The 23,580-nt window shown below is 41.0% G+C and overlaps 1 protein-coding gene and 1 pseudogene across 2 annotated transcripts; both read right to left on the bottom strand.

The window, feature by feature from the left end:
* Positions 1 to 4,720: 4,720 nt before the first annotated feature.
* Positions 4,721 to 17,165, bottom strand: LOC144523892 (ubiquitin-protein ligase E3A-like; annotated as a pseudogene). The gene is made up of 8 exons (XR_013502548.1): positions 15,932 to 17,165; positions 15,566 to 15,710; positions 13,861 to 14,066; positions 10,843 to 11,007; positions 9,075 to 9,230; positions 8,912 to 8,985; positions 7,628 to 7,771; positions 4,721 to 5,787 (listed from the first exon to the last, which is right to left on the bottom strand). The product of XR_013502548.1 is annotated as a ubiquitin-protein ligase E3A-like (transcript).
* A 490-nt stretch (positions 17,166 to 17,655) lies between these two features.
* Positions 17,656 to 23,580, bottom strand: LOC144522852 (ubiquitin-protein ligase E3A-like). The gene is made up of 6 exons (XM_078258100.1): positions 23,310 to 23,580; positions 21,951 to 21,997; positions 21,392 to 21,651; positions 18,559 to 19,769; positions 18,192 to 18,336; positions 17,656 to 17,660 (listed from the first exon to the last, which is right to left on the bottom strand). Coding segments are annotated over exons 2-6 (1,623 nt in total). The 5' UTR covers positions 21,953 to 21,997; positions 23,310 to 23,580.

Below are 23,580 nucleotides of genomic sequence, written 5' to 3'. Positions count from 1 at the left end.
ATAAACATTCAATGTTAACATAACATATACTGTGTCTAGATTGTCCTTTTGTAGGTAAGAGAGAAGTAATTCAAGTGATAATTGTCTTGGGGTTTGTCCCTACGATCGACCTCTTTCACAATACATGATCCTTTGTAATATAGAAATATTGACTATAGCAGCTTTAAAGGGACGCTATTTTAACATGTTTTTGTGTCCAAGTGACTGGTGTGACCAACACCCTTTGAAATTTAAGCGAGAACGCTGCAGTGGGCTGCTGCGAAACAAGCTACAATGTAAGTTCCATTTACGTCCACTAAAAGTGCTTATTTTGCCACTGAGATACTCAGATTATTATTCTAAAAGGGGTGATAGAATGCAAAACCGATGTTACCTTGTCATAGATGAATAACGACAGTTTGGAGGGTAAATAGCACATACATAGAACCTCAAAATCCCATTGACACCTCTTTCCTCTGCAAATCTCACAATTTGAAACTGCCTCTGAAAACGGGTGAATCTCAACGAACCACAGAGTTGACGTTAACTCAGTGGCTCCTCCTTATTTGGCTCTAGTCTCTGTCTTTGTCACGCTCCAACGTTTACATAGGCTACACCACTGATCTGAGATCAGGTAGTCTTCTGAATAGGTCGTGCAGATCTCAGAAATTGTATACATTGTTCATCTGCTATTTTACCACTAAATTCACTTCTGAGACTTTTTTATGCAAGAAATCAACTATGTAGAGGTCAAATATGGACCGTATTTGTCCGACTGTGTGTCGGAGTTCACAAGGAGCTCAGCAGGCTAACATGACAGCGGCCGGTGCTGCCTCGCCGCCCGGCATGTCCTACTTCCCAGACCCCGGCTCGCTGTGAGCAAGATGGATCTCCGTCACGGCCGGAAGCCCGCGGCGCTCCATACCCGCACAAAGTCACCGTTTCTGGGTTACTGGACTACCAAATGCAGAGGCCCTGATGGAGCTGCAGGGCCTGCAGCTAGCCGCGATCTTTACCCATAGGATTGAAGGGACACGAGCAGCTAACGAAAACCCTCACATTCACAAAAATGCATTAAATTGAAATCGGACACAAGCTGTAGCTTTGTAAGACCTTATGGTAGCTGTAATACAAGTGACGTGATGAAATTCAAAGTGTAAATATATTATAGTTATGCCGAAAGTGTAGCTAGCTAGCTAGCCTCGATCTTTAGCTACCCATAGGATTGAATGGACACTAGCAGCTAATGAAACCCCTCATATTCACAAAAATGCATTAAATTGAAATCGGAGACAAGCGTTAGCTTTGTAGACCTTAGGGTAGCTGTAATATAAGTGGCGTGACAAAATTCAAACTGTAAAGCTGCAAGCAGCGATGGATGGACCCTCGCACCTGTGCGCGTGTCGTGGTTATTGGCGGTCGCCACTCCTTGCGACCATGCATTTGTGCGGCACTCAGACACTGCAAATCATCACCAATGAAAAGGGAACTCTTTGCTGAGTTCAATGATACCTCACACAAGACTCTACGTCATACAGTTCATTAGCTGTGACAGAGGGCGTGGCCAAAGTATAGGGGTCAGGGCAAACCTTTACCAATAAAAAAGGAAGTCTCTGCTGAGTTCATTGATACCTCACATAAGACTCTACCTTAAACGGGTCACCAGTTATGAAAGGGGGCGTGGTTTGGGCGGGCCAAACCATCACCAATGAAGAAGGAACTCTCTGCTGAGTTCAATGATACCTCACACCTTAAACGGTTCAAATGTTATGAAAGGGGGCGTGGCTTAAGCATAGTGGGCGGGCCAAACCATCACTAATGAAGAAGGAACTCTCTGCTGAGTTCAATGACACCTCACACAAGACTCTACCTTAAACGGTTCAAATGTTATGAAAGGGGGTGTATCCCGAGTAAGTGGGCGTGGTTAAAGTATAGAGGGTGGCTCAGTATCACATGTAGACCACACATTATAAGTTTCATGTAAATTGTTTTACTTTTTATTTTTTATTGTTTGTCATATAAGGCAGATTTCCTGTTGCCAGCGGGGGGCGCTATGACCAAAAGTCAATATTGGCCTGTAGATGTCCTCAGGCCTGGAATCTGGGTGTCATTTTTAACAAATCTATGTGTTTTAACAGTCATGTGAAGTCTGTGGTTCGTTCCTGTTTTTTCCATCTCAGGAACATTGCTAAGATTAGATCTGTGGTTTCTAAAAAAGAGATGGAGATGCTTGTTCATGCTTTTATTTCTTCACGTTTGGATTATTGCAATGTACTGTACACTTGCTTAAACAAATCTTCCTTGGACAAACTGCAAGTCGTACAGAATGCAGCAGCAAGACTTTTATAAGACCAGCAGGAGGTCGCACGATTGGTTTTAGAGTGCATTTAAAAAATTAACCATTACCTATAGAGTCTTACATGGCCAAGCTCCCTCGTACATCCAGGAACTACTGCACACACACACTCCTGGTCGCTCTCTGAGGTCTTCAAGCCAAGAACTTTTAACTGTTCCCAGAACACGTTTTAAAACAACAGGTGATTGTGCATTTTCTGTGGTGGCCCCAGGGCTCTGGCTCTGGAACTCTCTCCCTTTAGCCTTGAGAGCTTTGGATTCTGTGGAAACCTTTAGAAAACACCTGAAGACTCATCTTTTTAGACAAGCATTTAATTAGCCATATAGCTTGTTTTTTCGTTTCACTGTAAAGCACTTTGTGACCCCTCTTGTCTGTGAAAGGTGCTATATAAATAAAGTTTACTATTACTCTTGTTGATTGTGGGAAATTTCAAGCAGATGTGACAATGTACACTGTAGTTACAGCCACTTTCTCGTTCATCGCTAAACACTCAAAATACCCGCCACGCCACGCCCACACCGTTTGACAAAAAGTTTTTCTTTTAATAACTTTTCATCTTTAAGGTGTTGAGATGGTACAGACCAAATTTGAAGTCCATCGGATGAAATCTCTAGGAGGTGTTCGTTAAAGTCTATCACCTTGACTTTTAGGCCTACTTCATGTTGCCAATAGGGGGCGCTATGACTTTGAGTCAATTTTGTCCGGTAAATGTCCTCAGAGTTAGAGTCTTATGAATCATGTAAAGTTTCGAGCCAATTGGACAATGTACACTCGAGTTACACCCACTTCCTGTTTCAATGGCGAAACGCACAAAATGGCCGCCCCGCCACGGCCGTGCCCTATGACGAAAAGTTTTTCTTTTAATAACTTTTCATCTTTAACGTCTTAAGATGGCACAGACCGAATTTGAAGTTGATCGGATGAAATCTCTAGGAGGAGTTCGTTAAAGTACGACATGTGGAAATGGCCAAAATCGCACTCATTTGGAACTAGCGAGCCATTTTTGTGCGCCTATTCCCGAAAGCCTTAAAATACGTACATGTTCAACAGACTTGATGCGACCGCCAATTTTGGTGAGGTTTTGAATATGTTAAGCCCCTCAAAAAGGCAATTCATTTGCCCGATAAAGAATAATAATAATTCCTTCAGTTCCAATAGGGCCTTCGCCGCTGTCGGCGCTCGGGCCCTAAATATATTATAGTTATGCTGAAAGTGTAGCTAGCTAGCTAGCCGCGATCTTTAGCTACCCATAGGATTGAATGGACACTAGCAGCTAACGAAACCCCTCATATTCACAAAAATGCATTAAATTGATTTGTAAGACCTTGGGGTAGCTGTAATATAAGTGGCGTAACGAAATTCAAACTGTAATTATATGATAGTCGGGGCTCCGCGGAAGTCCAGTAACCCAGAAACGGTGACTTTGTCCTGGGTATAGAGCCCAGCAGGCTGCTGCTTTCTCGTCAGACTGTGTGGAGCTCCTGAAAGTCTGACACGTCTTACCAAATTTGCAATTAGGCATCAATTTTCGTAAAACGGCCCATATTTGAGCTTTATATAGTTGATTTCTCGCATAAAAACGTCTCAGAAGTGAATTTAATAACAAAATAGCAGATAAACAATGTATAACTTTGCAGTGTCTGAAATATGAGACCTGCTGTCTCGTCTCCAATGGATGTGTATGTGGTTCACTCAAACCAATCAGCGCGCAGCTCATCTAAATATTCATGAGCATACCATATTTGGAAGAAAAGCTCTTGTTCCAAATAGAGCCATATTCACAGGGTAGATAAGGGCCTAATAAAATAGCACTTGGGTAATTTTCAGCCCAACCAATGTTACATACCCTATTAGGAGACCTTAAGGAACAGTGTGAAATACCCGATATAATCATTCTATCACCCCTTTAATGTGCGACAATTTATGGAAAGGATCACTACAGAGGTGGACCTCTTTGTTAAAGAGTAAGCTCCTTTTTGTTTAACATGAAACAGCCCCAAAATCTCTATCTCTCGGCAAACCCACCAGACTGCGTTTAAATATAGAGTCATTTTATCATCGTAAAACACACTTGTACACAAAATTACTGATTATTTCAATGATGTCTGGAGCCATTTCTGGTGTAAAAATGATCTTACTCTTTAACAAAAAGGAATACCTCTGTAGATATTATTTCCATAATGTTGCCAGACACAGTCAGTCAGTGGCTAAAATGTCACTTTTAATGCACATTTTGCCCTACATGATTACATTGTAGCCCAGTTTGCGGCTGCAGGTTACTGGATGCCTGCTCAATACTGGACCAATTTCAAAGATTTTGGTTCACATTAGTATTTTACCATATGTTGTCAGTGTAAATTCCTTCAATGCATATTAATGACAACGTTTATAGATTTTTCTTCCACTTTAATTTCTTTGCATAATAGTTGCTTTACGTAAGAGTTTCACATTATCTGCACATTCATTATGTACCTGAGATATTTGGCCAAATAAAACATTTAATGTGACTCTTTTCCTTATATAGGCATTGCACGTTTGGCAACTGCACATTAAAATGTACAATCAGAAACACCTAATAGCAAACAAACCAAGGGAAGAGAAACACTTTTTTTCAGGATGTGAAAGTCTGAACCGACCAGTCATCCTGAAACCCTGCAAGCCATCGAAAGCACACTATCTGGTCAGGTTCACTGTTTCACAACACACAGTATTCATTTTATATGTAGTACAAGAGGCACAACACAGAAATACTTCAAAATAACCTTTAGGTTAGTGGCGAGTTTGCTCTCACACTGACAGGAAACAGTTTAAATATGAACTTGTCAGTGAGGCTATTTGGCTTAGCAGTAATATAAAATGCTTCAGTTTAATATACAATGCCAATCGTTACCAAGGAGCACCATTATGCTCAGTCCAATCCCACTTGTGGGAAGAGAGCCTTAGAACTGAATACTGCTAAATCACGAAGAACTGAAAAACACGAGAAAAGTCCAAATAAATATACTGCTTGTGCTGGCATTCACTAAAACCCTGTGTATAAGTGCACTTTCACAGTTTCACAAATCAAATATTGTTCACGTTTGCCCAGAAACTCAAAAGGAAATACATTATTTAAGTGCCGTTGTAAACTCTTTGGGAAACCTACTGTATTGTACAGTACATGAAACAAACTATTGGAGGAAGTTAGGCCTCGGAGTGAAAGGCCAACAGTGGAGTATGACGGGTAGAGGTTGGTTAGGCACAGGGTTATTGCAGCATTTTGTTTTATGTTATTTCCCTCTTTCCCCTTTTATTGTTAAAATGCAGTCTGAACACTTTCTTTGTGGATCTGTCACAGCATCCCAAATCCTTTGGCATATGTGATGGCCTTGAGAAGTCTTTCTTTCAGTTTTTCCTTGGAGGAGTATTCTGGGAGCAGCAGTGCATTAAAGCAGGTGTGAGAGGTTGGTAACCTGAAAGAGAGGATGAAAAGTAAGAGCATTAAAAATAGGACAAATGTAAAATGAGACAAGCTTATCGTGTTGCTTTGACAGTTTTCTGTTTGTTTAGTTTTCATTTGACAGGCAAGGATTAAATAACAAAGACGTAACTGAACCGCGGGGCGTGCAACAGGCGGGGCACTAGTGGAAGGCCCAGAGCATCCAGTCAATGTTTTTTAAATAAACAGTGTGCTCCTGATCATGTATCACATCACTACACTATTTACTAACTACAAACTACAAATCTTTGACCCATGTTGTTCATAACTGATGAAATGAAAAAAAAAAAGAGATGGAAAAACCCTGAGATGGAAACTCTGAGTTTTCGGTTCCAGAACAGCTGATTTGGAGTTGGTTCAATCAACTCCGAATAGGTTCACGCGCGTGCACCACCACAATAAAAAGGCAGCATGAATGGAGCCATGATACTACGATTCACCATGGTAACAACCACAAACAAACTGGTCGGCGGAAATACTCATGCGCACAAACAGCGAGTCTGAACATGTATTTGGTTAAAAAAAGCAAGACAGCAGCAGCTGCTGCAGCAGAGAGAGAAGTGGTGTGGGAGAAAATTGCTGCTCGAGTCAATGCTTAGCATTAACAGTGTATTCATTTCATATTTAATCACAGTTAACTGATAATATTACTGGTGAAAATGAAATGGAATTGCATTAGCCTACAACTATAATTTCATTTAGGTGCAATCCTGCGGGCGAAAAAGTAAGCTATACTAATCCCATTCTGAGGCTGCAGCACCATGATCATTAACACAACTATAATTTATAATCATGTATTTCTTTTTAATGGCTCTCACTGGTTTGTGTCCAGGGAACACTACAAAAAACGTTTAAAAAACGTTTCAGAGCGAGTCACACTCTTCTGACGGCTACAGTGGCTTTACTATTACAGTCTGATCCGCATCACCAATAAGAAAACTGACGTTTGCAAAACATGTAATGCGACACAAAGAATCTGCTTGGATGTTAAAGCCTGTCCTCGATGGTGGATGTTAGTGACATGAGGACGATGAGGTATCTCCATATCTGATGGACTGGGAACAAATGTGGAACTGAAAATACATTTAGTCGGGACTCAATATCATCTCCCAACGTAAACTCTCTGTGAAGTAATACAGCTTCTTCATCAACGGGATCGTCGACAAAAGGACATGACATGTTTGAGAAATAAACGTTTTATAATCTGCCTAACAAAAAGTTTTATTTATTAAGTGTTTATTCATGCAGATAACAAACTGCATTAAAATGCGCCTGATACAGACTGAATGAATGAATGAAGGAGGAAATGAGAGAGAAGAAACCTGGAGTTTCCCTCAGTCTCCTCCCTCTGACACAGTGTGAGAGGGAGGAGACTGAGAGAAGAAAACCTGCTCCTGACCAGGTTAGGTTCACAGGTTAAGTTACCATAGTAACTGACTCTGAGGTTAAGTTACCTCTCTTTCTGAAACAGAAAACCCAGAGTTTCCCTCATCTCAGGGTTAACAAACTCAGAGTTTTCACTAAACCTGCTTTCTGAAACGGAGCCCTGGTGGGGTACAACGTGTGGCGGACGACGGGACAAAACCACGGTGCAGCCAGAACGCAGCGCAAACACGCCTGGTGGAATAGCAGGGTCATTGTCAGTTACTAGTATATTTTTAGGTATGTTGGAGGATAAAATACAACAATAAAATGTTGTTTAAATCTGTCCTCTAAATAAACAAAATGGCGCTGTAGTTCTTAATGCGATCGTCTATTGTGCCTAAAAAATAGTAAATAAAACCTCCCAAAAATAAAACCTGGCTGTGCGGTACCTGTCTGTGTCCGAGCCATTCTTGGCGATGATCATTTTTAATTTGCCGAGCCCGCCAACTGGTGCTCTATCTGTGCCGGTGGTAAACTGAAGAAACAACCTCTTCTGCTCCTCTCCAAAGGAGTGAATTGTTTCCCAGAAATCTCTGTGTGCAGTAAATAAAAGACAACATTAAACAGCAATGATAAAAATCAATTTTTTTTAATTTTTTTTTTAATGTGTCCTGTTGCTTAAAACATGTTTCTTTAAATTACGATTTAAAGCTGCAGTTGGTCATTTTCATAAAGTTACCTAGTTAAGTTATATATAGATTTTGTCATATTTGCTGAAACTCTATCACTATATTCTGGCAGTAATACGTGAGACAGATTATCTGTGTTCCTCTGCCTCCCTCTAGTGCTTCTAATGGCATTTGCAAGTTCAGATCAGTTGAACTAGGCAGCGCTGATCAAATCTGGCCACCATGTTGAAAACAGTCGAGCCAAAATTAGCCACCGCCCACCGACTGGAGCAAACTTTTTTTTTTTTGCTTTTTACAGCTAAACAACACACTAAAATGGGTTTCTGAAAACATTTGAGTAGAGAAATAGGCAATGCAGCAACAGTAACTTCTTCTGTCAGTAACGATCTTTGATCAGTGCTGCCTAGTTTGACAGTTTGATCACAGTTCTCGTGCAGTCAATGACACAGTGTTAGAGACTCTGCTCTGATTGGTTGTTTTCTTTATGCCTTTAGGAGCAACAGGAGGAGGCATAGGAACGCATTATTGTCACAGATATGTCTCATTTAGTACCGTCAGAATACAGTGACAGTTTGAGCAAATATGACAAAAAAAAGAGGTGAACCTGTATCCCTCCTGGTGTCCTCGGGTCAAATTTGACCCATTTTCAAAAAGTTGCTATATCAGAAATTTGGGTTTCTTTCAACCAAATTGTCCAAAAACATAAGGTGGATGGTTCCATACAACCATTACTCTTAACAAGTAAAATAAATGATTAGTTCACTACTTTCTGATTTCTACTACTACTACTATCTGAATTGATAAAAGAACATTAAAGTTTTTTTAAAGTAATAAAAAATGTTTAAAAGCTTAAAAATTTTGGGAAAAAAAAGTGAAAAAATATTACAAAAACACTGATAAAGTTGGCCAATGCGTTGAAAAACGAGTTTTAATTTAATTTAAAAGTTTGACCCAGAAAAACCCAAAGTTGCAGGGTGGACAAGAAGACAACACGAGGGTTAACTGGTGTGCTGTGTATGTGGACAAAAGGTAAATGGGACTTACTTGATGATTTGACTGTCTTTGCTATAACCTCCATCATATTCTGTTGTCTTTTCAAGTGCTTCAAAGTCCAGTTTCTGTGAAATCCCAAAAGATTGCTCTGTAAGTCATAGATCACTGGCTGCAATAAAGTAACACAAATCTAAATGAAGCGTTGTTTCCTCACCCTGCTTCCACAGATAAGCATCTCTACTTCTTCGGGTCTGAACAAATATTTCAGTGGGGACTCATTTGTGACTATTAGGAAACCTTTTTTGAAGGCTTTGAATTGTCTCTCCACGCTCTTGTTCAGTATGTAGTCAGCATACATGTCCACAAACTCCTGTCAAACAGAGATGTAAAAAGCAAAAAACATGTCAAAGTACAACAAAGCAATTGCTCATTATTTACTTCCTTTCATAACTGCAGTAAAAACGAATGTGACCGAGAGAGTGTTATGTGTGTTATGTTAACACCTTCTCTCCACAGAGGAAAGACGACCTACAGAATGTCATGAAACTGGCAGTTGAGTTGCATCATTTTTAGCTCTTTCATATACATCGAGTTTCTATTGCTGCACTTGTGAAATGTACATTTAAATCAAAAGAGGAACAAAAAATATGTGCCAGTTATTGATTCTAATAATAATGTAGGTAGACATTATCTCCAGACAGAAACAGCCATTGTGTACTAACTTTTTTAAGGAAATTTGGTGAGGAAAAGTAGATTTAAGTTGATATCAAGGGCCTGTCTAATATAGAGCTGCAAAAATGATTCAATTAGTTGTCAACTATTAACTTAATTGCCAACTATTTTGAAAATCGATTATTCGGCTTGAGTCATAGTTTTATGAAAAATAAAAAATTCTCTGATTCCAGCTTCTTAAATGTGAATATGTTCTAGTTTCTTCTCTCCTCTGGGACAGTAAACTGAATATCTTTGAGATGTGGACAAAACAAGACATTTGAGGACGTCATTTCTTTTTTACCATTTTCTGAAATTACTCAACAGATTAATCGACAGTGACTATGTTTACATGCACATAATTATTCCGAAAAAGATGATATACTAAGCTGTTTACATGGCTAATGAAAGTGAATATTCCACTGATATTCACCTTTACATGCAGCCGTGAGAAAAAAAAATAGGATTTTTAAAATACAAAGTTTCCCAGCGGTGGAGGACTTGTTGGACCGCGTGAACACAGCGTCCCTCTTTCATTCCTTCAACCAGCTTCTTGAAAAGGTCGACATAGCGATGTGTGCGCATATCCAAAAACCTGTTGATCCAAGTCTTTGATAATGTTTAAAAGTAGCTGTGTTTCTCCTTATCGGGTCTGCAGCCTTGCAAACTGTTGGCTGGTTGGTTTGTGTACAGCAACCATAGCAACGCACAGAGCTGACCATAAGCCGTAAACAGGCAAGAGGCTGTAAACTGCAGTAAAAACCCAGATTGATGTCCAAAGAATACCTCTAAAACACAAATAATACCGGAATATCGTATTCTGGTATTATTCGTATTTTAAAAGTCTTAATTGGAAAATGATATATTCGGAAAAAGGCATTATTCGGATTACCCAACCGGAATTCGGAATATTGTCATATTTAGAATAATAGTGGAATATTGGTGTGCATGTAAACATAGTCAACGAAAATGATCGTTAGCTGCAGCCCTGCACTAATTAACTTCAAACCTACGTCATTCCACTACCATTAGGAAACTAAAGACTTATCTTTTTAATCTGCCTTTTAATTTGGAGTAATGTTATTGCATTATTTTATAATAAACATAAAAAAAAATTTTTTTATCTTTAGTTTTAATTTTGTGATTTTGTTCTGTGAAGCACTTTGGGCTGAAAGGTGCTATAAAAAATAATAGTTACAGTTAATGTAAATGAACATAAGCATGGTTTAGAGACGGAGCACTGTTGTGGTTTAAACATGCAGACATTTCACCTGTCTATTCTCCTTGGTAACAGGGATCTGGACTCCCTGCTCCTTCAAGTCATATAAGATCGGGTTTCCAAAAAGGTCTGTGTGTGATATCTGGTAGGTGAGCATCATGTCTTCCTCTACATTGCCGCTATATTGAAGCAACTCCTTCAGACTCTGGTAGAGAGCCTGCAAGAAGAAAGGAAGAAACATCTGCTGTTAGAGAAATTGTTTTGAGATTTTGGGAAATATGATTCCACGCTTTCCTGTCAGGAGTTAGTTGAGAAGATTGATGCCACTCTCATGTCTGTCTGTTAAATATGAAGCTACAGCCAGATGATAGTTACAGTGGTGTGAAAAGTGTTTACCCCCTTCCTCATTTCCTGTTCCTTTGCATGTTTGTCACACCAGTAATTTGAACATCAAACCAATTTAAACAAAAGTCAGGACAACACAAGTAAACACAAAATGCAATTTGTAAATGAAGGTGTTTATTATTAAAGGAGAAAAAAATCCAAACCATCATGGCCCTGTGTGTGAAAAAGTGATTGCCCCCCTTGTTAAAACATACTATAACTGTGGTTGTCACACCTGAGTTCAATTTCTCTAGCCACACCCAGGCTGATTATTGCCACACCTGTTCACAATCAGGCATGCTTAAATAGGAGCTGCTTGACACAGTAAGGTCCACCAGAAGATCCTTAAAAGCTACACATCATGCCGAGACCCAAAGAAATTCAGGAACAATTGAGAAGAAAGTAGTGAGATCCTCAGTCTGAAGGGTTATAAAGCCATTTCCAAGCTTTGGAATCAGCGAACCACAGTGAGAGCCATTATCCACAAATAAGGCGGAGCATGGGTGTGTTGAACCTTCCCAGGGTGGCCGGCCGCCCAAAGTACCCCAAGGGCGCAGCGACGACTCATCAAGAGGTCACAAGACCCCACAACAACGTCAAAGAACTACCCAGGCCTCACTTGCCTCAGTTAAGGTCAGCGTTCATGCCTCCACCATCAGGAAAAGACTGGCCAAAAAATGGCCCTGCATGGCAGAGTTCCAGAAAACCTGCTGAGCAAAAGAACATCAAAGCTTGTCTCCAATTTCTCCAGAACACATCTTTCCAGTGATCCCAAGACTTTTTTGGACCAAGCATTCTGTGGACCAGATGAGACAAAAGAAATTAGGAACTCTTTGGAAGGTGTAAGTATATCTGGCGTAGAAGGAACATATTTTCATAAAGAACATTATACCAACTGTAAAATATGGTGGTGGTAGTGTGATGGTCTGGGGCTGTTTGCTGCTTCAGGACCTGGAAGACTTGCCGTGATAAAAGGAACTATGAATTCTGCTGTCTACCAAAGATCCTGAAGGAGATGTCCGACCATCTGTTCGTGTACTCAAGCTGAAGCGAACTTGGGTTCTGCAGCAGGACAATGATCCTAAACACACCAGCAAATTCCCTGCGAATGGCTGAAGAAAAACTAAATGAAGACTTTGGAGTGGCCTAGCCAAAAGTCCTGACCTGAATCCTATTGAGATGTTGTGGTATGACCTTAAAGGCCGTTCATGCTCGAAAACCCTCTAATGTAACTGAATTAGGACAATTCTGCAAAGATAGGTGGGCCAAAATTCCTCCAGGACGCTGTAAAAGCCTCATTGCACGTTATCATGGCAGCTTGGTTGCAGTTGTTGCTGCTAAGGGTAGCCCAACCAGTTATTAGGTTTAGGGGGCAATCACTTTTCCACACAGAGGCCATGATGGTTTGGATTTTTTCACCTTTAATGATAGCACCTTCATTTACAAATTGCATTTTGTGTTTACTTGTGTTGTCCTTGACTATTGTTTAAATTGGTTTGATGTTCCGAAACACTTAAGTGTGACAAACACATGCAAAGAACAGGAAATAAGGAAGAGGGGCATTTTTTTCACCACTGTATCTTGGCTTAGCATACAGACTGGGAACAGGGGGAAACAGCTAGCCTGGCTCTACCTAAAAGCAACAAAATCCACCTATTTGCACTAAAGCTTAACAACATGTTATATCTCGTCTGTTCAGGGTCGCAAAAACGCAGGTCTTTTCATTCATTTTGAATGGGGGTAGTGTGTTTAGGCTAGGGCAGGGGGGTTGCCGCAGAGGGGACACTCAAAAAAATGCAGCGGGCCTGCGGCGAAAAGTTGAGACCGACTCAACTTTTGGAGAAACCCCACGTCACACTGCGGTGGCCAATCATGTAACCGGCGATCAGACTTGTCGGTGCGTTTTAAACTATGGTTTGAGGCGGTGTGAGAATCTCGTACAGTAAACAGGAAACATCACTGCCTCTATCGCTGCCACAAGAAAGTTTTAAAACACTATGAGGGTAAAAATGTTTCCTGCAACAACAAAGCACTCATTATGTCTCGCTGAAATATAAAGTCTACCTGTGCTTTGTTGGGAGGTTTAAGAACACAAGAGGATGTCACACAAATGGGCTGTTTCATTGACATTTCATTTCATTTTCATTTCATTGCGGCAAATCGGCGAATTGCTTTTTTGGTGTGAATGCCCCGTAATGCACACAAAAACCAAAGAGTAAAAACTAATTGTTGTTGGACTTGTCTTCCTAGACTCTCCATCAGTTGCCTGACAACATCACGTGATGACAAGAGCCAAGCTTGCCGTTTTGCCCTGCTTCCAGTCTTCATGCTAAGCTAAGCTAACGGTTTTCAGACTTTAGCTTCAAATTTACTGTAAAGACATGAGAGTGACATGGTAGATTAACTTCTCATCTAACTCTCAACAAGAAAGCAAATAAGTATGTTTCCCAAAATGCTGAATTTTTCCTTAAGTACTACAGTTTAAAAAATAAAGAACTTGCGTTATGCTTGTGGTTTCTTTTCAGTAACTCTAAAAACTGCAGCGTCATTCATTTTTAATTAACCAGTAAAATTACAATATCATACACATCTTCAGCAATAGAAGATGTCTCTAAAACATATTTAGAAATACAGAACTGATGTATTGTCTTTCAGTGCATATTAACGTTGGAGAAAGTTACTGTACTGGATGGGAGTCTGACAGGTCCAAGTAGGTCCCTTTCTTGCCCATGAGTTTCCTGTAGACGACCATAGGGAAATGTACGTCCAGGATGCAGTTGTTGTAAATGGCGAGCCCCAGGACGAGTCCAACCAGGGTGTACTGCGCTTCATTCTCCAGTGAGGACGAATTAAACCAAAACAGTTTGGTGTCGTCGTCGTAGCTGAACATTCCTGTTCAGGAAGTCAAACAGAGAGAGAGAGAAACACATAAAGTAAAAAATAAATACATACAGAAATAGTTTTTGTTACTGTACAGATTTTTCAAAAATTTGGTTACTTTGTATCCATGTGGACATGTAAAACGGAGCATTTGGGAAACGATGACATTTCATTTCATTTATTTGTTTATGTGACAGGGACAGTGCTCATTAATCAACAGCAAAGTAACTGTAAATGAGCCGGAGTTAGATCAACAGGCTAATTTTCATCTGTTGTCCCTGGCCCTCTCCATAATTTGTGCATGTCCATTGTTACTTTGTGTGATGAGAATGCGCCAGATATGAGAGTGGTATTAATCTTCTCATCTAACTCTTGGCCATAAAGCAAATAGCTTTAGCAGGTGCAGATGCAGAGAGTCATGTATCACGAAGGATCCCACCCACCCGGCAATCGATTAATCGGTTTAAGTACATTTTAAGAAAGAAAGATTCTCCAATTCCAGCTTCTTAAATGTGAATATTTCCTAGTTTCTTCACTCCTATATGACGGAATATCTCATCATCATCTTAAGCGTTGGGAAACACTGATCGACATTTTTCACCATTTTCTAACATTTTATAGACCAAACAACTTATCCATTAATTGAGAAAATAATCAACAGATTAATCGTCAATGGAAATAATTGTTAGTTACAGCCCTAATAGGTTTTAGATTTTTATTTATTATTTTAAGGGTCTATTTTAGCTAAGGCATTGCAAAAAGGGGCAAAGCCAGATGTAAACCTTCGGGGCTCAGCCCAAACCTCCCAGGGTCATGCTCCATTTACGGCAGCTATGTGCACCATTTTTAAAAGCCATTTGATAATAGAATGCCTAAAAATCTTTCATTTGGGAAAAACCTGATAGTTACCAAGAAAAAGAATCATCCTCTAGAGCCTACATCCTATCCTGTATCTAATTATTCTCCAACTGTCTTCATCATTCTGAAACCAGAACACAACAAATGTTTAGGATGACTCATTTTCACTCCTGAAATTTTTCCTGATCCTGAAATCCCCCAAAAATTCTTGTGTATCTATTTTAGTATGAATTTGGTGTAAACAGCATTACTAATCTTGAAACCTATTTTTAGTAGAGTTCACAGAATGAATGACGATATTTCCCCGGTAATAGAACTTTTGCTCCATTAATTTGCCGGTCCAGTCTGAGAGACTGAGAGGAAATGACACAAAGTGGAAGTTATTTTAAAAACCTAAAAGATTCGGGGCTTTTGAGAAAACATTCGGGCTGGAGCCCCAGAAGGCACCCCCTGACTGCAAATGTTATTTATTGTACAGAATAGATGTATTGAACAGATTTTGTTCCTTCATGTTTTAACATGCTTGAATGACAAACTATCTGAATCTGAAATAAGTGTATTTCCTTAAATGTTGAGCTCTGATTATCTGAAATAAAACAGGGATACCTGGGAAGCAAATGTAAAAACTGATACATTGTGATTTCATGTCTCACCTATGTCAGGATTGAAAATTTCCTCCAAGACCAACTGAAAGAACTCCTTTGAAACCCCTCCCTCGTCTACACCTTGCTCCCCCTCAAACTCAACAAACAGCTGCTTCTTCAGGTCGGACGGGTTCTCCATGGAGATCATCTCCAACTGCAACACAAAGCGGAGGTTGAATTCATTGACAAATTCATTGGTTTTTTTTTAATACTTAATACTACATCTATTACATACACAAAAAACTATATAACACACTAAAAGATGGGAAAAATGCATAATAGCCCAAACGTTTAGATTTTGAAATTTTAGATTTTTTTAGACTTTTTAAGACCCCACGGAAACCCATCAACATAACATATGGTGCTGTGACTCACTCTGACGAGGGCGTCGTCGATGATGTGATCTCGGCGTACTTTGAGCTTGAGATAGGGGTTGGGCTGCTGGCCCTGCACCATGCTGTAGAGGGCCGTGAGGCGCCGCTCGCTATACATTCGGATCCTGTTGTCATAGTACAGCCCTTGGTTCTTGGTGATGACATTGAGGATGAACGGGCAGCTCTGGAAAGAAAACTTGGTTTCGGCGTTTACCTTGAAGAAGGTGAAATCCTTGTCCATCTCCACCACTTCGTTCAGCGACTCGTTAACAAATTCCTCGAAAGGGATGAGGGGTTTGATGCTGTCCACGGGTCTGACGCCCAGTTCTTTCTCCAGAGGATCGACCCGAGGACCCTTCTTATAGAGCCGCTCCTCGCCCAGCAGCTCATGCAGGGTAAGCTCATCGGACTCGGGGTCTTCCTCTTCGTCCTCGTTGTGCTCCACGCTCACTCTCCGCCAAGGATATTTGCGTAGAACGCAACTTTCAAACACTGTGTCGCAGCCACCACGGTCTGGTCATCGTTTACCAGATTTTTCGCTGTCATATTCATTGCTGACGACTGTGAAAGTGATGAGCTGCTGGAAGGTCTCCATCATACGGCGGATGTGCGGGAGACCGTACACGGACCAGAGCTTTGACAGCCTGGCGAGCGCGCTCACTGGCAACTTGCACATGGCTTTGCAGAACTGCGGCAACGCCACTTCCAGGTACTCGGGGCTGTGAAGGTTCCGGTTCTCCAGCACGATGATGAAGATGTTCAGATAATCTGGGTTTGTTTCGTACACGTCAAGGTATTCCAGGTCAAGTTCCACGTTTGGAGTGAGGTAAACAAGTGCGTTTACAAGAGCAGCCTCTACCTGGTCCAGGCTTAGAAATTTGTCATAGACTCTCCGCACGGCGCCGATGTCCACCGTGACCTCGCAAGGGTCGAACATTTCGTTGAGACCCTCGTCTGGTAAAGCAGTGGCAGAGGAAGCACCCATCTTCTCCGCGGGTTGCTCACTCTGCTTCGCATGCTTGTCCGCATCCGTTGGTTCAAGAGAGTCCCGGTTTCCAGTAGGGTTGGGTTCATCCTTTCTGAAACTCTGCACCAAGGCATCTGCACTGGAGAAAATCCTGCCGATGATGCGATTGAGAGCCGAGTAGTCCCCTTCCTCCTCACAGAAACTCAGGATCATAGATACTGTGTTCTCTGTGAGGTAATGAACATCTGGACCAAAACAGTAAAAAAGACAATTGAATTAACACAAGTGAACTGATTTAAAAGTCAGTAGCTGTGTTTAAAACCGTTCCCTGTTGCGGAAATGGTGCACTATATAGTGTTTGCCATTGTGTAGTGCTGTTTGAATTCTCAGTGGTTAATTTCATTCACTCATTCATAGTCCACTACAAAATACCCACAATGCACAGCTAATTTGAGCGTACATACGATGTACTGTACATTTTACTCCTGTATACCACAATGCAACTCGGTCGTGTTTTCCCGGAGGAGAAGAAGAAGCAGAAGGAAAAAAAAACTGAAAACTGAAAAGGGGAAATGGAGCAGTTTAACATTGGAAATGTCCATTTACGGCAGCTATGTGCACCATTTTTAAAAAGCCATTTGATAATAGAATGCCTAAAAATCTTTCATTTGGGAAAAACCTGATAGTTACCAAGAAAAAGAATCATCCTCTAGAGCCTACATCCTATCCTGTATCTAATTATTCTCCAACTGTCTTCATCATTCTGAAACCAGAACACAACAAATGTTTAGGATGACTCATTTTCACTCCTGAAATTTTTCCTGATCCTGAAATCCCCCAAAAATTCTTGTGTATCTATTTTAGTATGAATTTGGTGTAAACAGCATTACTAATCTTGAAACCTATTTTTAGTAGAGTTCACAGAATGAATGACGATATTTCCCCGGTAATAGAACTTTTGCTCCATTAATTTGCCGGTCCAGTCTGAGAGACTGAGAGGAAATGACACAAAGTGGAAGTTATTTTAAAAACCTAAAAGATTCGGGGCTTTTGAGAAAACATTCGGGGCTGGAGCCCCAGAAGGCACCCCCTTGACTGCAAATGTTATTTATTGTACAGAATAGATGTATTGAACAGATTTTGTTCCTTCATGTTTTAACATGCTTGAATGACAAACTATCTGAATCTGAAATAAGTGTATTTCCTTAAATGTTGAGCTCTGATTATCTGAAATAAAACAGGGATACCTGGGAAGCAAATGTAAAAACTGATACATTGTGATTTCATGTCTCACCTATGTCAGGATTGAAAATTTCCTCCAAGACCAACTGAAAGAACTCCTTTGAAACCCCTCCCTCGTCTACACCTTGCTCCCCCTCAAACTCAACAAACAGCTGCTTCTTCAGGTCGGACGGGTTCTCCATGGAGATCATCTCCAACTGCAACACAAAGCGGAGGTTGAATTCATTGACAAATTCATTGGTTTTTTTTTAATACTTAATACTACATCTATTACATACACAAAAAACTATATAACACACTAAAAAGATGGGAAAAAATGCATAATAGCCCAAACGTTTAGATTTTGAAATTTTAGATTTTTTTTAGACTTTTTAAGACCCCACGGAAACCCATCAGTAACATATGGTGCTGTGACTCACTCTGACGAGGGCGTCGTCGATGATGTGATCTCGGCGTACTTTGAGCTTGAGATAGGGGTTGGGCTGCTGGCCCTGCACCATGCTGTAGAGGGCCGTGAGGCGCCGCTCGCTATACATTCGGATCCTGTTGTCATAGTACAGCCCTTGGTTCTTGGTGATGACATTGAGGATGAACGGGCAGCTCTGGAAAGAAAACTTGGTTTCGGCGTTTACCTTGAAGAAGGTGAAATCCTTGTCCATCTCCACCACTTCGTTCAGCGACTCGTTAACAAATTCCTCGAAAGGGATGAGGGGTTTGATGCTGTCCACGGGTCTGACGCCCAGTTCTTTCTCCAGAGGATCGACCCGAGGACCCTTCTTATAGAGCCGCTCCTCGCCCAGCAGCTCATGCAGGGTAAGCTCATCGGACTCGGGGTCTTCCTCTTCGTCCTCGTTGTGCTCCACGTTCAATTCTCCGCCAAGGATATTTGCGTAGAACGCAACTTTCAAACACTGTGTCGCAGCCACCACGGTCTGGTCATCGTTTACCAGATTTTCGCTGTCATATTCATTGCTGACGACTGTGAAAGTGATGAGCTGCTGGAAGGTCTCCATCATACGGCGGATGTGCGGGAGACCGTACACGGACCAGAGCTTTGACAGCCTGGCGAGCGCGCTCACTGGCAACTTGCACATGGCTTTGCAGAACTGCGGCAACGCCACTTCCAGGTACTCGGGGCTGTGAAGGTTCCGGTTCTCCAGCACGATGATGAAGATGTTCAGATAATCTGGGTTTGTTTCGTACACGTCAAGGTATTCCAGGTCAAGTTCCACGTTTGGAGTGAGGTAAACAAGTGCGTTTACAAGAGCAGCCTCTACCTGGTCCAGGCTTAGAAATTTGTCATAGACTCTCCGCACGGCGCCGATGTCCACCGTGACCTCGCAAGGGTCGAACATTTCGTTGAGACCCTCGTCTGGTAAAGCAGTGGCAGAGGAAGCACCCATCTTCTCCGCGGGTTGCTCACTCTGCTTCGCATGCTTGTCCGCATCCGTTGGTTCAAGAGAGTCCCGGTTTCCAGTAGGGTTGGGTTCATCCTTTCTGAAACTCTGCACCAAGGCATCTGCACTGGAGAAAATCCTGCCGATGATGCGATTGAGAGCCGAGTAGTCCCCTTCCTCCTCACAGAAACTCAGGATCATAGATACTGTGTTCTCTGTGAGGTAATGAACATCTGGACCAAAACAGTAAAAAGACAATTGAATTAACACAAGTGAACTGATTTAAAGTCAGTAGCTGTGTTTAAAACCGTTCCCTGTTGCGGAAATGGTGCACTATATAGTGTTTGCCATTGTGTAGTGCTGTTTGAATTCTCAGTGGTTAATTTCATTCACTCATTCATAGTCCACTACAAAATACCCACAATGCACAGCTAATTTGAGCGTACATACGATGTACTGTACATTTTACTCCTGTATACCACAATGCAACTCGGTCGTGTTTTCCCGGAGGAGAAGAAGAAGCAGAAGGAAAAAAAACTGAAAACTGAAAAGGGGAAATGGAGCAGTTTAACATTGGAAATGTAATCCATGCAATCCAAACTTTTACTATTCTCCTGAGTGCTCAGTTTGTTTCAGGGACGTATTACAAGTATTTTTGTTTCATGTTTGTTTACATGATGCTGGGCGTGCCCGCTTCCATCACACAAATATCCGGCGGATCTATACTGATGCAACAATGTTTAGAAATGTTCAGTGTAGTGTCCCAAATCTCGTTTGGTCGCTCCCTATATAGTTCACTGTTTAATACACACTATATAACAGAGATCTTCAACAGGGGGTCCTCAGAGTCACTGCAGGGGGGCCGCCAAATTATTGTTTAATACTTTTGTGAATGTTTTTCCCCCCAAAAAAATTTAAATATGTCTAAACAATATACATTAACATGAATCCAATATATTAGCAAAGATAAATTGGCCTATTCGTAAAAAACAATAACATTGCTGATAGACTTACTGGCCTATAGGCAGGGTAGCCATCCAAACATACAGTTAAGCTTAAGGGTTCACTGTGACTTCCACATGTATGTTTGACATTAAAATATGATATATGAATATGTAAACAATATGTTATATGTTGTAGGGCAACATAAAAAGGTATGTGTATAGGCCACCCTACACGTTATTGAAGGCCCAGTTTATTATGCATCTCTATTGTATACAATATATGTAGTAGGGGGTCCCTGCTCGTCCCTCTTTCAGGTTATGGGTCCTTGCCCTAAAAAACTGTAAAGACCTCTGCTATATAGAGAATAGTGAGTGAGTAGTCTTTATCGACGACGTTTCATTTCTGGGATTGTTCAGGTGCCGCCGGAAATTCTGCCGGATGTCCCTCATTTCGGCCGGATGTCCGTGACCTTCTGCCTCCTTTATGTTGGCGTTCTAACCTCTGGTGGATTTGTGAAGACTATGGTGAACTGCTCCTCAGATCTCTGCAGGGTAAATCCAGACAGCTAGCTAGACTATCTGTCCAATCTGAGTTTTCTGTTGCACAACTAAAAACTACTTTTGAACGTACACGTTCCACCAAAACAAGTTCCTTCCTGAGACTATTTAACAGAGGCACCGTGGCTCCGTCCAGCGCTTAGCGCCGCCCAAGACGATTGTGACTGGTTTAAATAAATGCTAATTAACCAGAGCACGTTTTTCTCCCAAACCTGGAATGCTGTGTGGACTAGCCAGACCCTCCTACGCAGCGCTGTGGAGAAAGGTCACGCAATGCAAGACTAGTGAGTGAATGAGGGAACGGTTTCGAAAACAGCTAGTGTCCATGAGATTCTGAGTCAGTCTTCCAGTACCTGAGAAGTTCTCCCTGGTGGGACAGTGGTCCGCACAGTCCACTTGAGGGGTATCAGAGTCTTTCTTGGAAGGGTGAGGGTTACAGAGTTTGGCATTAATCTTAAACAGCTCGAGTGCTTTGGCAGCCGCTGAATTGTTATCCAAAGGTTGGAAGTCACAGCATGATGCACAAAACTCATTCGTGCAGTCGCCATTTCCACAGCCGTCAGTTAACTGCCGAAAGTAGCGCTCAATTAGATGCTTTGCAGTCGCTCTGTTCCTGCGTGAGACATTTAAACAGGCAGTCAGACTGATGGTTCAAAGTCATCTGTGGTTAGAAAAAAAAGCATTAACAGATTCTTGAAACGCAAATAATAAAAAAGATTAGTTGGCGGAATGAACAGGCACATTTACACATGTTCTTGTTTTAAAAGGCTACGACATAATGACAGAGATGGGAATCACAGGTGAATAACATCAAAGGGTTCAACTCTTCAGATGGAAATATTAGACTAACTAATTGCATGTATATTAGCTACATTAGCTACTTGTTGAGTGCATCCAAATAGAGTGACTTACATTCGGCTGGATTCAGGTACACGTCTGCAGAGCCAATGGACAGTCCTCTGAAAGAAAAGTTCAGCGATTATGTCAACTTTTACTTAGCCTGTAGTAAATACAATGAGACAATGAGTTGACCAAGATTATTTTATAACCAATCAGTTGACTAAGACATTTTTAGAACAGTTTTCTCTAGTCCCTATTCATCTTTACTGGAAAATGGGCATGTTTCTCGTTTACCCCGACTGACACCAGATTTCTGAGGCTGATACTGATATCACTTTTTGAGAATTAAAAAAAATCTGATAATGATACAGCTGACATTTTTGTTTCTTTATTTACAACAACATGAGCCAACATGTTAACCCCTAAATTAAAGTGTGTAAAGAATTGTGACCAAGATGTGGAGGTCATGTTGTGCTGTTGAATATTTAGCCACCTACTAAAAACCTACCATGGAGCCAGAAAACGTTATGCTCTTGATTTAATAGTTTGTGCACTCTTGATTTTATATTGTTTTTGGCATTATACAGCTGCTTTTAAACTCTGGCCCTTGCCGCCCAAACAAAGTCCCAAAGCCACTCCTTCATGAAAGATATACAGCAGGTGTAACTGCTGACTCTGCACACAGGATGTCTGAACATCAGCCATTTTTCACTTTGCTATACAATGTTTCTGTAGTCTAAAGTCAGTAAAGTGTTAATCTTACAGACTTTGACATGTGCGCATATTACTGAATAATCAGCTTATTTGTTATTTATCATTAAAAACCTGTAACCTGCACACGGTATAGGAATGATAATGCCTCAAAATTAAGAATGGGCATATTTAAGCACTTCAAACTTGTTCCACTAATCAGTGAAATGAAACATGTTGACTGTGGCTATTATTTTGAAATATGAATAATATGATGAACATCATGTGCAAAAAAAACCCCAACCGTTTACAGGTCAATAGAATAAGAACACATGCTGCATAGCTTTCTCTCTTCTATGCCCGTCAGCCAGCTGATTTATTGACTGAGTATTTTTGTTTTTCCAATGTTTTCTCTCTCTATGACACCTTCCGGCCACCGTACCATTCGAAACACTGACTAAGTCAATAACGTCTTATTTACCAATGCATTAACGTTAAGCCTGTTTTTGAGTGACATGTATTAGTTAGTAGCCACATTTCACCACGAACGTGATATTGCACAAGCCTGACAGCTGACTATGGCTAGCTGTCACACAGAACTGGTTTTTATTGGTTAGAGCGTCCTGTTTTTTCTGCCTCTAGCTATCTTATTATCAAATGAATAAACAAGCTAAGGAAGTGAACACAACATAAAACAATGTTAAATTCAGTGTCACGTCTCGGCCAACTGTTGGTACTAACCTGTGATTTGGCTAACCTTATAGTCCTGTCTGTAGGTCTGTCAGTGACAGTGCAAAAAAGTCTCCTCTGTCAGCCTGAGAGCTGCTGTTTCAGCCACATCCACTTCACGTCGCTCCGATTCAAATAGCTTGAATTTGTGCAGCGACACGTAGTCTGTACAAGGCTAAACAATGACAACGTTAGCTTGTCGTAGGTTAATACTTTCTGTTTGTAAATCAGAGCAAGATACTCTCTCCTACCATCTTGTAAACAAGAGCGCGATGTATCCCGA

This window comes from Sander vitreus, chromosome 9 (assembly GCF_031162955.1).
Source record: "Sander vitreus isolate 19-12246 chromosome 9, sanVit1, whole genome shotgun sequence".
Classification (NCBI taxonomy): Eukaryota; Metazoa; Chordata; class Actinopteri; order Perciformes; family Percidae; genus Sander; species Sander vitreus.
This window is presented reverse-complemented; position numbering and strand designations above follow the sequence as displayed.